The 13,611-nt window shown below is 34.4% G+C and overlaps 1 protein-coding gene and 1 long non-coding RNA gene across 4 annotated transcripts in view; one reads left to right on the top strand and one right to left on the bottom strand.

Annotated features, from left to right (window-relative positions):
• The window catches only part of Lrch (Leucine-rich-repeats and calponin homology domain protein), a 43,352-nt gene that overhangs the window by 25,107 nt on the left and 4,634 nt on the right, over positions 1–13,611 (top strand). For 2 of the 3 annotated variants that reach the window (XM_072895494.1, XM_072895493.1), the window contains 12 exons: positions 48–192; positions 604–836; positions 1,230–1,366; positions 1,754–1,969; positions 2,700–2,861; positions 3,906–4,027; positions 4,225–4,368; positions 4,814–5,211; positions 5,419–5,570; positions 5,644–5,781; positions 5,886–5,963; positions 7,168–13,271. In XM_072895494.1, the coding sequence (XP_072751595.1) occupies positions 48–192; positions 604–836; positions 1,230–1,366; positions 1,754–1,969; positions 2,700–2,861; positions 3,906–4,027; positions 4,225–4,368; positions 4,814–5,211; positions 5,419–5,570; positions 5,644–5,781; positions 5,886–5,963; positions 7,168–7,407 (2,165 nt within the window). In that variant the 3' untranslated portion in view covers positions 7,408–13,271. Of the gene's footprint in view, positions 1–47; positions 193–603; positions 837–1,229; positions 1,367–1,753; positions 1,970–2,699; positions 2,862–3,905; positions 4,028–4,224; positions 4,369–4,813; positions 5,212–5,418; positions 5,571–5,643; positions 5,782–5,885; positions 5,964–7,167; positions 13,272–13,611 lie in introns of those variants that run through there. The other variant, XM_072895492.1, reaches the window with a different exon arrangement.
• LOC140667492 (uncharacterized) overlaps positions 9,068–13,611 on the bottom strand; it is a 139,535-nt gene continuing 134,991 nt past the window's right edge. Inside the window, exon 4 of the long non-coding RNA XR_012047025.1 lies at positions 9,068–9,193. This is a non-coding gene — a long non-coding RNA (uncharacterized lncRNA). The remainder of the gene's footprint in view (positions 9,194–13,611) is intronic.

Raw genomic sequence — 13,611 nt, forward strand, 5'->3', positions numbered from 1 at the left:
TATCATTTAACATATTTTAAAGATGGAATATTTTCTTTTTGTTACAGATCTTTCGAAAAATCGCTTCAGTGAGTTACCGGAGGAAGTCACGGAATTTCCATTCCTCGAGAAGTTGCACCTTTACCATAATGCCATAAGAATAATCCCGGAAACCGTCGTAATGCTCCAATCTCTGAACTACCTCGATCTTAGGTTTGTACACCTATGTACACATATCTATCTACATTGACATATCGCTCTATATCTACATCCTGCTGAACGTAATAATGTCGATAACAGGAAATTCTCGGAATACTAGAAGAATATATCTATTATAAATTCTATATGTAGCACGAAATATAATGAAAAATTTAAAATATTTTAAAGGTCATATAATGCGACGATAATTGATCAGCTATTTAATAACTCGAGTATATTTTTTTATTTAAAGAAAGAGTTTCAACGCCAAAGACGCATAATTTTAATAATTTTTAACAAGTCTATATCTATTAAAAAGATATTTTCTAAAGATCAATAATATATTAATTTAAAAAAAATTACCGTCCAATTTGGTGAGGTGAAGTTTTTATTTACAAAAGAAACAATATCCTGAAATCTCTCTAGTCGAAACCAATTGACGTCACTACCTCGAGAGATATGCAGGCTACCCCTCCAGACCTTGCTAGTCGCGCACAACAGATTAGCATCTCTGCCAGATGAGCTGGGCAGGATGACAGCTTTGGCAGAACTGGATGCAGGTTGCAACGAAATCACGAGCCTTCCACCTCGAATAGGTGACCTTGCACGGCTCCGGTCTCTAGACCTGAGGAGCAACTTGTTGGTGCACCTGCCTATAGGTAGGTCTGCCTTTTAAATAGGACTGCGACATATAATAGATTTATTCATGGATTCACGATTAAGAAATTGTATCAATCTGTGCGAAGAAATAGATGCCTTACAAAAAAAAAAACAACTTGTTGAAAGTATAAGTCTCGTTAAATTAAATTTTGTAAAAGCATTGAATTAATATATATATTGTATAATATATGTATAAATTAGTTTTAAGTAAATTATTTATTTATTTATTTGTTTAATAAGATAATGAAACTTTAATTCTAAATAAAAAGTGGAACTCTAAAATAAAATGTGAAATCTAAAATTATTATTTTTTTTAACAAAGATAATTGTCGGAGGATTTGACGATCAATTCTCGACATTCAATTAGATTTTTAAATTGCATTTTTATGTAGAACTGACGTACCTGAGGCTCGTGAAGCTGGATATTAGCGGCAATCGAATATCTGTGCTTCCAAACGAGATGAGGAAGATGAAGGGCTTGGTGGATTTCAGATTGTCAGACAATCCGCTGACTTCGCCGCCTGCCTCGGTGAGCATTCGTAAACGATTCATTCGTTCATTTTCATTCAAGAAAAAGAAAGAAAAAGAGAGTCCGATATTTTCCTTGACGCGCACACACCTACATGTTTTTTTAGATCGTTTTTTAATAATCCATACACGATATTACTTCATCTGTCGACTATGTCATTTCTTTTATTTATAGACTTTTTACATCCTAGAAAATTGATTGCCAAACCGGTGATTATCGTTTGGTATATTTTATTTGAGACTTTATTTGAATTCTCGAATCAATAGCTTGAGAATATTCAATATCATTCTAGGAAGGCATAAAAACGAACTAAAATATAACGGACATCTTTTTTTAGAATATTGATTCGAAGTCTTCTAACATAGTCGTTTTTATTGCCGCTTTCAGCTATGTATTCGCGGACGAACGCACATTTTCAAGTACTTGGAGAGGCAAGCGGCGAAACACGAGAGAGCCAGAGGTGGTCGAACGCGGCGAGCACCTCTGGATGCGAGAGGTCACGTGACGTTGGATACGAGGTCGCATCGGCGGCATAACATCGACAGCGGCTACAGCACGAGTGATGGCGTTGACAAGCGTTGGTCCCAGGAAATCCACAGCGCGGTTAGTTTCGCCGCCGTTCTCGTGGCCTTTTCGCTATCGCTCCATCTCCTGCATACGCTCTACAGCCACCTCCTCGTTAAGCTATTCGGCGAGTCTGTCGCCGAATCGCGCGCGGATCTTTGATCCGAAGATCCAACATAAATAATGAGTCATATGAATAAAGCACACTAACGCTTTTGCTTTTATTTCACGAAAGAAATTCCGAAATAAAGCATATCGTATGCCTTGATATTCTCACTTTTCTTATTGAAAGAAATGCTGGAAAATCACGAATGAAGACACATAAATGCAGCATTTACTGATGCGTAGTTAAAATTTAATTGTGTAAATAAAGGAGTATAAATAGGTAAATGCGCGTAAAATATGAGACAGATGTTTTACAATATCAAATTAAATATGATATACTTTTGCTTTATATTCTTGCTGTAGAAAAAATGCTTTTGCTTTCGTAGACGCTTGATTTGACAAGAATAATTTATTTATTTATTCATATGACTTCTTAGAGTTATAATAAGAAAGTTGTTATACATTTTGTGTAAATTTTTATGAAAATCTTGTATAAATTATTGTGTACAAAAAAAGGAGAAAAGTTTTATCTCAATAATCGCGTTCGATGTCTGTGTGATTGAACATCTTGTACAAAAGTACGCGAATAAAATTCTACTGGTACGCGAGACGCACACCACTCACGATTTTACATGCCTCCTATTTGGTCACCGTTTGCGTGCAGGTGCACGATGGCGAAGTACGTGGCTTGTGGCGACAGGAATGCTCACCGCTTTCGATAACGCTACCGCACGAGGTAGGCGTGAACGGGTCCTGCAGCGGTACGTCGACGCCCAGCACGATTTCACCCGGGGAGCACACGTCCCTGGAAGATGAGTTGGGCAAGGTAGGCTAATATCTACGATTATCGCAAGAAAAGCTGAGTAACCGACTTTCCGATTGTTTCAACGTATGAAGAAGTATTCTGCGAAACATATTGAGGCTCACATTTTTTTTTATTTCTTCTTGAACGAGAACAATTTTTTATCGAGTATGTAATTACTACTTGAATATATAAAATCCTTTTTTTTATATTTAATAAATAAAAATGTCGGTCACTCAATATATTTGTTAAATTTGTACGGTTTATTTAGATGTTATATATAGAATTGAAAATTATACATATCTCTTCAGATAATTGCATTTTCTTAAAAATAATCTCTAATAAAGAGAAGCAAGGTGTTTATATAGTATACACATACATACAACATATCAGTTCTGATAATAGATTAAGATAGTAGCAAATCAAAGATCTATATAGAGTATAGTAGAGACTATAGATATCATAAACATACTTATTGTGCTACATTACTATCTAGAACAAGTGGTTAAGAATATTGGGTCATACAGAATCTAAATGATGACATGGTCGCTATATTTAGCTGTCGAATAGATCTCAAGTCGAGAGCCGCGGCAATGATAGTCTCGACAAGCCGTTGTTGGCTGTCGCTCAAATCTTGTAACAAGACCTTGACCTGATAAAACGTCACGCTAATGATATTTATAAATTATGAATGTAATAACACATTAGTATTTGTGTAAATTTAATATATAAATCGACTTTTTACTGTTTTCATCATTTCTTACTGTTTTTCTCACGTATTAAAAAAAGTGATTTTTCTTTCATATTAATTTATTTTGAAATTTAATCACAGAGTTAATTAAAAAATATAAATTTTAAGAGCTTGAGAAATATATAACATTAATTAAAAATTGGTTGAGAATATCTCTTTTTTTCAGATAAATTTAAAATTTTAAAAGATTAAAAAATTAAAGAGATAAATTTAAAAACTAATTTTTTTAAGAATAAAGAAATATTTTTTAACACTACTGTTATAAATCTTTTATTAGATTAAAAATTAAATTAATTCTCACGCAAAATCTTTTGTAGGCGATGATATTGCACGATCAACTGGAAAAGAGGAGATTAGAGAGGAGCACATCGGAGAACGGGGCAGACATTAGGAGACCGATGATCTCTGGCCTTCATCACACATCGATTACGCCACCGGGGTGAGTGAAACCTCTCACTACGATGATCACCCGATTCGCGTGCTTTCCCTCGTGATAAACGAACGCGTCCCTTTGTCGGTGTTTTCCATTGATATTGTGATACGAATTTGTCACAGACACGGTAGTTTACACGTACATACGTAATACTCTTGCATGCGTGCATGTGCATTATCGTGGCTGGCAATCCTTTTTTACAGCCATCTGGAGTCCACACATTTGACGAGTCAGTCGCAGCAGATATCGTCCGCACAATCGGTACACCCGCTTCAGACTGCAATGAATCCCGCAACGCTGTTAAACGGCGACGATAAGAGGCCATTGAATCACATACAAACGTACAGGTAACTTCGCTTTGAACTGTACAAAAGCTCTTGTCCGTCCGAGTTCATCTCATTCACATTACTACGTTTGCGTTACACTCGTCTTACTCATCCATACTTGAATCTTCCAGCAGACGCACTCTAGTAGTGCTATGATGAATCATATGCATTAAACAAACAACACTGCTGTATTATTAATCTTTTCAAACATCTAGAAACTTTGGATCTTTGATCTCATATTTTGATTAAAAATTATATTTTATTTTTTTTCGAAACTTTTGCTAATTAGATTAAAGTGTTGTTATCAAGCTTTCAGTATTTTTCATATATAGTTGTCTTGCTTTCATAATCATTCACATATATTCGCAAAGATCATTACATAATATTCGTAAAAGTCATTATATCATGTTCTCGTGCATTATAACGGTATATAAATCTTTGAAATTATAGACTATTTTATTCTTAGGGAGTACAAGGAAGCTCTGAAGCAGCAGAGAGCTAACGAAGGTCTAAGCGTATACAGACCTCGCGAACAGGTGACACCACCAGGCAATGAATTGCAAAACAACGAGACTGATTCGGGCAATAATAAAGAAATTATTGCTCTGACCGGTAAGCAAATCTTCAACGAGGACAACGCGTTAAAGAGGCCGGTACAGAAGGTCACTCCGTCGCGGATCAATTATCAAAACACGCCGATCATCAACGGCAGCAACAACGAGTACAACAACAAGAACGGAAAGTATCTCGAGCCTTACAAGAAACCTAGTTCGCCTATTAAAACTTGCAGTAGCATCCTGCCCGGAAGCACGAGTCCAGCGCACGCGCCCAGGCTGGTGAAAACTGCTGTTGGTTACGTAGAAGGTGATCATCTATAAATAAAATGAAATATAGAATTATATGCTCACTAATTTTAGACATAATCCGTTTTTAATAACAATTATATTTATATAAGCGATGTATAAGAGCAATTTTATATTCCATGAGAATATGAAATTTCTCTTATACATTCTATTCAGTGAAAGAAGACTTGATTACATAAAATGCATATAGTATGGGTGTCTTTTTTAGGCAACAAGAGTCCAAGCAGAAACGGTGGCAGTCCGAAATCTCCGCGATCCGTTACATGGAACAGTAATGTGCCTGAAAAATATTCCTTTACTATGAGAAGAGAATTCGAACGCGCCAAAGAAGAAGCTGATCTCATTGAACAACTGCGAACTGTAAGTATGACGAAAAGCAGCTGCAATGGTAATTATATATAATGGTCAAGAGAACATCGCATTTATCTTGTAGCACATAGAGACGAGGTTGAAGATGGCACTGCCGGAGGACCTCGCACCAGCATTAACGGACGGCGTTGTTCTCTGTCACCTGGCTAACCATGTCAGACCACGATCGGTTGCCAGTATACATGTTCCTTCTCCTGCTGTAGTAAGTGTATTTTTTTTTTTTTTTTTTTTTTTTACGATAATTCATTATTTTTATGATATACAATCTTGTTTACCCGTATAATAATGTTAATGTTTTTTTTGCAGCCTAAGCTGACAATGGCACGATGCAGGCGTAATGTCGATAATTTCCTCGAGGCGTGTCGGAAGATTGGCGTCGATGAGGTAAGAAACACCGTCAAACTTGTTAATTAGTTTCGAGAAAGTTTGTGCTTCTCTTTCGCTCAAGATATACTATCATGCATGAGACATGCTGTCACCGTTAGCATACGTTATGGAACATATATATCTAGTGAACACTTCTGAACCGAACGAATTATTCTTTCTCTCTTTTGTAAATAATGCGATACGAGCATAATAGGTAATAATTGTATTATATGACCGATCATCAAAGAGTAGAATGTACGAGAAATGAGAGACATAAAACACAAAGCGAACAAATACTCTTTATAAAACATTACGAGTTGACGATGATTCCATCAAGTGTTGTCTTACTTAAACCCGACCTATCGGATCTGCTTGGTGAACAGTTGGACGAAAAAATTTATCATACATTATTTGTAACCAAATCGTCTGTGTACGTCGTAACTAACGCTTCGGCAATGTAGCCGTCATTTCTCGATGATACTTCCAACAACTACTAGTCAGTCCCTGATTTTAATCTGATCTCGATCGAGTATAAACCGTTTTCAAGAAAATGATAAATGAAAAGACAAATGTATATATATTATATAAGATCACAGGAGAAGGAAAACAAATTAATGAAGAAGCTTTAGTTGCATGCGCCTAGATTCCAATCCGCTTTTGTGTCGCTTCTTCGGGGAACAGTTTGTATCTCAGGCTCTCACCTTTCCTGTCATTATCCGAATGTCTCATCAATTAACATTCATGTTTACGCTATCCTAACTGTACAAACAATTAAAAAAAAATAATCTTCATTATTACATAAAATACTACTATATTGCTTACTTGTTTTCCTATCCATTCTACCTTTTTTTCCAAGTCCTTCAATTGCTTTTTTTGTGATAGAACTTTTGATATAATTAAGAGGATAAACGAGCAAATTAGTTACAATTGATTTTGATAAATATTAGAATAAAGATAATCGAATAAATAAAATCTAAGCTCTATCAAAAGTTCTTTCGCAGAAGCGAAGGTTTCCTTATACAATATGGTGATAAGTAATAAACGGTTATAATAATCGAACAGATTGACTATTCCCCGAGGAATGCTTTTTTTCTGATCGATGCAAAAGTAGGGCTTTCCTCGAAGGAGACAAAAATGTGCATTTTAAGGCCACGTGAGAAATATTCTCGCAATGCGGTGAAGTAGAAACTGGGACTGAGTAGTATCGTTGTTGGTGTTGCAGGAGGCGTTGTTGGACGCGGATGCAATCATGGACGTGGGTTACATGGACGCGTACGGGCTGGAGGCTCTGGCGCGTCTCGTCACCGCTCTTCTCCTTGCTCGCGATGAGGGGGGGAATGACACCGAAAAACCGGCCGCAGGTTCACTCCGTACGATTCAGGACCGCGTTATGTCCGCGATACTTTTTGCGACATTCCTATCTACCCTGGTTCTGCTCTATTTCTTCCCGATTCCCGATTAGTAAGACAGTGACGAGAATGAAAAACCGCCAGTGTGTGAGACAGAAAGGAAAGAGCGACTAGGAGTTAATAAGAGGAGAAAAAGAACGCCAGGACGAAAAGTCATGATAGATCTGAAGATGACGATTCCCAGAAAAATCCTTTGATCTTCTTCTTGATTGGCACAAATGCCATTGTGTCGATCGCACTTTTGATAATCGCATCGAAAATCTGAGAATCATCGTCTTATTCGAACAACGATGCACGCGACACTTTCAACTTTGTTTCGTGATTTGATACTTTTAGAGCGACAGATATCATTATTTTCATCAATCTTGTTGCGTATATTTATTGAGATTCCGGAAAGTGTCATGTCGTAGATTGGACTTCGACGTCGAAGATTTCCACAGTGATTTAACAGATCTCTTTAAATGAAAAAGAAAGATACAGGAATATTCATTAATGAATATGACATTTTTTTGTAAGTGAGAAAAGAAATTAAACGATTGAATATTTATGTGAGAAAGTACACGGAATTATCGTCGAAGTCAAAGCGTTCTGCGATTTTTTAAAGTGTCTTTTAGAGCGTACACATCAAAGAATGGTTCATACCACCGCGTTCAGGCGCTTTAAAAGATATCAGAATATATCTTTTCGTCGCTAGAATCTCGCTGAGGCAAAGTACTTAATTCTCAAAAATCGATTTATCACGATAGATTTAACAGGGTTATTCGCTTTTTTCGACCTCCGTTCGCGTAAGTTTTCTCGCTCGATGTATGAATTCGCGAGCGAGGAACTTCGTAGTCAGCGGAGCATTTTTGAAAATAGTTTTTAAGTATCGAGTATAGGCAGCTTAGTAAAAAATATTTAATTACTAGATATTACGTAAGTTTTCTTTCGGAAAAGGCCTTCATTTTTCATCGACGATATAATAATAAACTATTTGCATGCGGAAGTATCAAGGAGAATCTGAAAGATAACAATATCCACTGTGAAACATGATTGTCTTTAGCAAAATTTTATTTCACACTTTCGTTAGTTTCCTTCGAGCTTATCTTGACATAAAATCAAAGATAGCAATCAAAGGCGAAGGCGCGCTCGCATATCATATTTGGTTGTAAATGTACTTTGCGGAATAAACCAGTTCGGTTGTTGCTTGCGATCGTGTAAGCTAACTTTTGTCGGCTAAACCGATGAAATAATATTTTGATAAAGAGAAGGATAATCGAGATAATCGAAATCGGGAGCTTGATGGTGTGCAATACTTGTTCAAGAATTGTATAAATCGTATATATTCATCCTACATGTTTAATTGTTCCGTATTCTCGGAAAGTATTCATTGCCTTCTATACGATGAAAGCCTCCGATTTACAATCATCTTAGCTAGTATTGCGACATCATTCTTTGTACGTTTAATATGCCTGGGATCCGCGATTGTCTCTCAGGAAAAAAAAAAAATGAAAAGAAACGGAAGGATAGCTATCGATTGCCTTTGATGGTAATATTTTTTTAAGATTCGACCAATGAACCGCTACGCGGCATTTTCAGGATTGGTGGGTCTGTGATAGGTAGCCTGCGAGTATATTACAGGATTTACAAAAAGGTGCTAAGGGAATCTCTTTTAGTTCGAGAATTTTCTATTTTGGATTTTCTATTACATAAGGTCTAAAAAGGTAGAATTTGAACGTTGAAGATAATATGATGATGTTTATATTTGTTTGTTATAAGTTATACTAGCGGTATATCACTTTCCTTGTGCTCGTAATTTCGTAAGTTATGTAGATCGATTGTCTTCTTCATTGCAATAATCTGAAACAAAAATCAACATTCATTTAGAAAGGGAGGAAACAAAATAGAGCACTCTTCAATATTTCATTGACCAAGCAATTCGGTCGTAGTCTAACAATAACATACTTATTATTAAATCGAAGTTATTTTTATCTGAGCTTGTATTTTTGGAAAATCTATCTTATTCCGAATTTCATCATCGCTGAACGTAAAGAACAATTCTATATTTGAATATTGAAAATTGAAATTAAACACAAATTATATTAACCATAATTTTTAATTCTTCTGAATAAAAAGAAAAAACATAAAAATATTGATACAATTACCAAAGATACATTATACGAGATCAAAATAACTGCGATCTATGATACACTACGGTAGAGACACGGTGCCTGCTACCTGCCAATTTATTTTCATAAAAACGGTAAGAACGTCTAGAGGGCATGTATTATCTATATAATATTTAATAACTTATACTGTATTATTAAGAGAACGCTCCTCAGATTTGCAGTTGGGACGGAGGTCTTTGTCGGAAAAATGAAACCGAACAGTATCGCAAATCCGATTGATTTATAAGTATAAACAATTTTTAAAATCTCATGTAGTGTCAAAACCAACTATACATATAGTTCAGAAACGTGATTCTTCATCACGATTGTTATCATCGCAATATTTATCCGAACTTTAGCCAAACAGTGCCAAATATCCTATTTTATTAAACGGTATCTCCGTTTTTCCGACAAGATCCACGTCGTTGGACAGATCCTAGTGATAGGCAGCATCTTGATTGTTGCGAATTACTCGAACCGAATTTCGAGAGCGCACAAGTGGAATTTTTTAGAGAGACAAAATGATTCTTCGCGTAAGAAAGAAGCGCATTTCATAAGTGGGCCTTATAACGGGTGACCACTCTGTGTACTTGGAGACTATCATAATATATAAGCGTATGTATTTATACGTACTATGTCGCGAGTCGATATAACATTTACTATGCAGTATGCAGTATGCCAGTGTTATCTTTTAAGGGGATGTAAAGGCGAGCCGTTTTCCATGATTTTTGCGACTACTTAAATTTAATCTATGATTTTGCCAGGAAATGCGTGATTTCGGCGCGTACGTATAAGTAACATTGCATTTTCCTTTTGCAGTTTCGAGTGTGGGTTGCACTTTTTCTAGTCTACAATACATAATATCATTAGTCATAAGTCAACCTGTACCCGCGTTCTAGTCAGTGTATTTTTTCTTCTCATATTTTTTCTTTTTGCAATTATCACAATCTCCGCTTTGAGTGGCTTTAACGTATCTCACTTGCGATGTATAAACAATAATTCTGCAGCAATTTAATACTTAATCGATTTAGTCAATTTAAAGAATGGTAATGTCGTTCTTTCGCTGCCGTAGAACGCCTGATTCATTTTTTTTAATAACTTGTATGCTTCAATTTCTTTTTCATTATTTTTGCCTTGAATATAATTTTATTTACGAAGAATATTGTCGTACACATTTGTATTTAATATTTCAAACAACAATTTAATCGTTATTTCGTTGTATTTATTGGTGCTAATAATTAATTATCGAAAATTCTTTTTCTTTTAAATTCATCCGTATTACAAAACTTGATGATTTATATTCTAATAATGAAAAATTAATGTGTGCAACATGAATGATTAATAATAGAATCTCTAATAATACTATTTTAAAAATAAAACTGTCAGAAATCATGAACGCAAATGTCAATTGCAACTTAAATTACATCGTTACTGAATAAATTACATTTCCGGGCGTTCCAAGTGTTAAATGTAATTAGGCGTTCATTAACAACTTCCGCACTTATACAACGAGCGGATCGTCCATCGCGTCCATTATGGAATAACAAACAAACGATGATAAATCACCATCGGATATTCCATTATACGCTTAATCATCAATCATTACAACGAGTGCCTAATGATTGTTCGTAAAGAAGCAAATACGAATGGTCGCGACGGTCACACATCACATCAGTATTATTCACATTAGAATTGGAGGCGAAATATCGTATCGAGTATTTTTAATAATTTAAGACTGGATTCGAATTTAGCATACCGATGTTTAATTTATATTATCAATTGCTTAGCACGACCATTTATGACCGATCTACGTGATTATCCAAGGTATACTTAAGAGTAAATTATAACATGCATAAACAACAGAAATTAATACAAAATTAAGATTAAACAAATCAACACAATGATATGTCAATACCATGATATTTTGATAGAATAATAAAATTTTAATAATTATATCATAGAATCGTTAGAAATCGAATCAATTAGTATAGATACAATTATTAGAGTACGTTTTAGTAACATTACATACATTTGAATAGTATGTCGTAAATAAAAATTCTGTACACATACTAAATTTTGATTTGACGAAAATTGTATTAGTCGAGAGTTAATCTTGTAGATCGTTGCATTGAAATTTTATCAATAACTTTTGCTTTCACAAGAGGCTACATCATTATTAAGCATATCTACGAAATGAGAAATGGGGGAAAGAGATTTGAGTGAGTGAGAAAGAGAGAGAGAGAGAGAGAGAGAGAGAAGAAAAAGATAAAATCATTCCGTTGCGCGTTAGCTTATACGTATAATTGTATAATTAATTTTTGTAAATTACGCGAAAAAGCTTATATATATAATACGCAGATATATATATAGAGAGAGATAGGTATATAGAGACAGATATATAGTTCGTTGAAGCTATAGTTCTTTTGCGATGTTTTTTACCCTTTCTCTTTAGTTTTTCAACAAAACGTTAAAATGTAAAATATGTAAGACAATTAAATTATTCGCTAATTTAATTGATAAATCCACACTTGGTGCTTGGTATATTTTTGTTCGTTGTTGTTTTCTGTAAGCTCCTACAGCTTCTTGTCTATTTATATACGTATCTATATTTATTCCGCGGCGTCTCGTTAAACGTTGCTTCGTATTTGCACGATCGACCGTGCCTGCTCACCGAGCTCAGACAATAATTCCTTTCTAATAGATATGTAGCCTAAGCGGAGTCAGGATCGGCGAGCCCAGCACGATCGACTCGTCCCAACTCGGTCCTCGATCCTCTAATGAAGCGTTCAGCATCTGATCTTGAAATATGCATACAAACACATCTCTATCACTGTGATCAAATCGGGTCTAATTTTCATTGCATTTATCATGATCGTTCATTAATGTTCAATATTAATTACACATGTACAAAAAATATAGCATACAAAATCTTTAAAGTATCAATAGATCTTTACGGAAATTACTTTCAAAGGAAGTTATTTTTAAATATAATAATTTTTTTATCTAAATTCTTTTTAAGTTTCACAATTTTAAGAAAGTAACTCGAAACATTTTTCACATGCAATTAAAATTTAATTTTATATTTTAATATATAACAATAAATATATTGTATATTATTAATTTCATGATTAATCATTTGATAATTTAAGGAATTTCACTATTTATAATTATTACTTATTATCCGATTAATGTTCACTTAGTTGACAATTTTTTTCCTTAAAGATCCATCGGTGCTACGCATATTATAATACATAGTAAATAAAGTAAGAACAGTTATTATTATGATAATTCAAATATCAACAAACAGCCTGCTCAACAAATGTGTCTATTAATGGAATACTGCCTAATTTAAATGAATGAAATTATGCGGCCCGATTCGATTGTCATTAGAATCGAGCTACCGATGTAACGTGCGCATTTACCGAAGAATTTATATTTACAAATTCTCACAGGATGTTTCTCCGTTTTTAGCTAACATATTTAATTTGTTTTTATAAATTAATGTCATATACAACACTCGTCCGCCATCCCTGACGCTTCGTTATTAGAGAAAATGGTCCTAGTGGCAAGACAATTGCATTTTTCCTTCAAATTTTGATCGTCAAAAACTGAATCTCTTTTAATTGTTTTGCCACTCGGGCTATAATAATATTATTGACCTTGTTTTCCTCCTTTGAGGCACGCTCTGTAATGTTGATTGTATGGGTAAAGCATAATAATTGTAATACTCTATATAGCCATTTATAATAAAATATATCCTTTTCTTAAAATGTGTTCTATGCTCGATTTAATGAATAGAATACACATGTTTTAAGGGATTTCAAACCTTGATTCATTCCTTCATTACATTTTTCATAAATATGATGTTTTTATGTGAAATCTTTACAAAACTTTAAACATATTAATTTATGCAATTTCTTTCAGAAAATAGGTGTTTATTTTTAGGGAAGAGATTTCCCTAATTTCCAGTTTGAATTTACGTACATACCTTTTTAATTACACGTTTCCAGTCTCTCCTTTATTTCTACTTCATGAAAAACTCATTATATCTTCATATACACACACATACATATTTATTATATATAATAAATAAAAGAGTTTTTTAAATAA

The sequence above is a fragment of the Anoplolepis gracilipes genome, chromosome 7 (genome assembly GCF_047496725.1).
Source record: "Anoplolepis gracilipes chromosome 7, ASM4749672v1, whole genome shotgun sequence".
In the NCBI taxonomy this organism is placed as follows: Eukaryota; Metazoa; Arthropoda; class Insecta; order Hymenoptera; family Formicidae; genus Anoplolepis; species Anoplolepis gracilipes.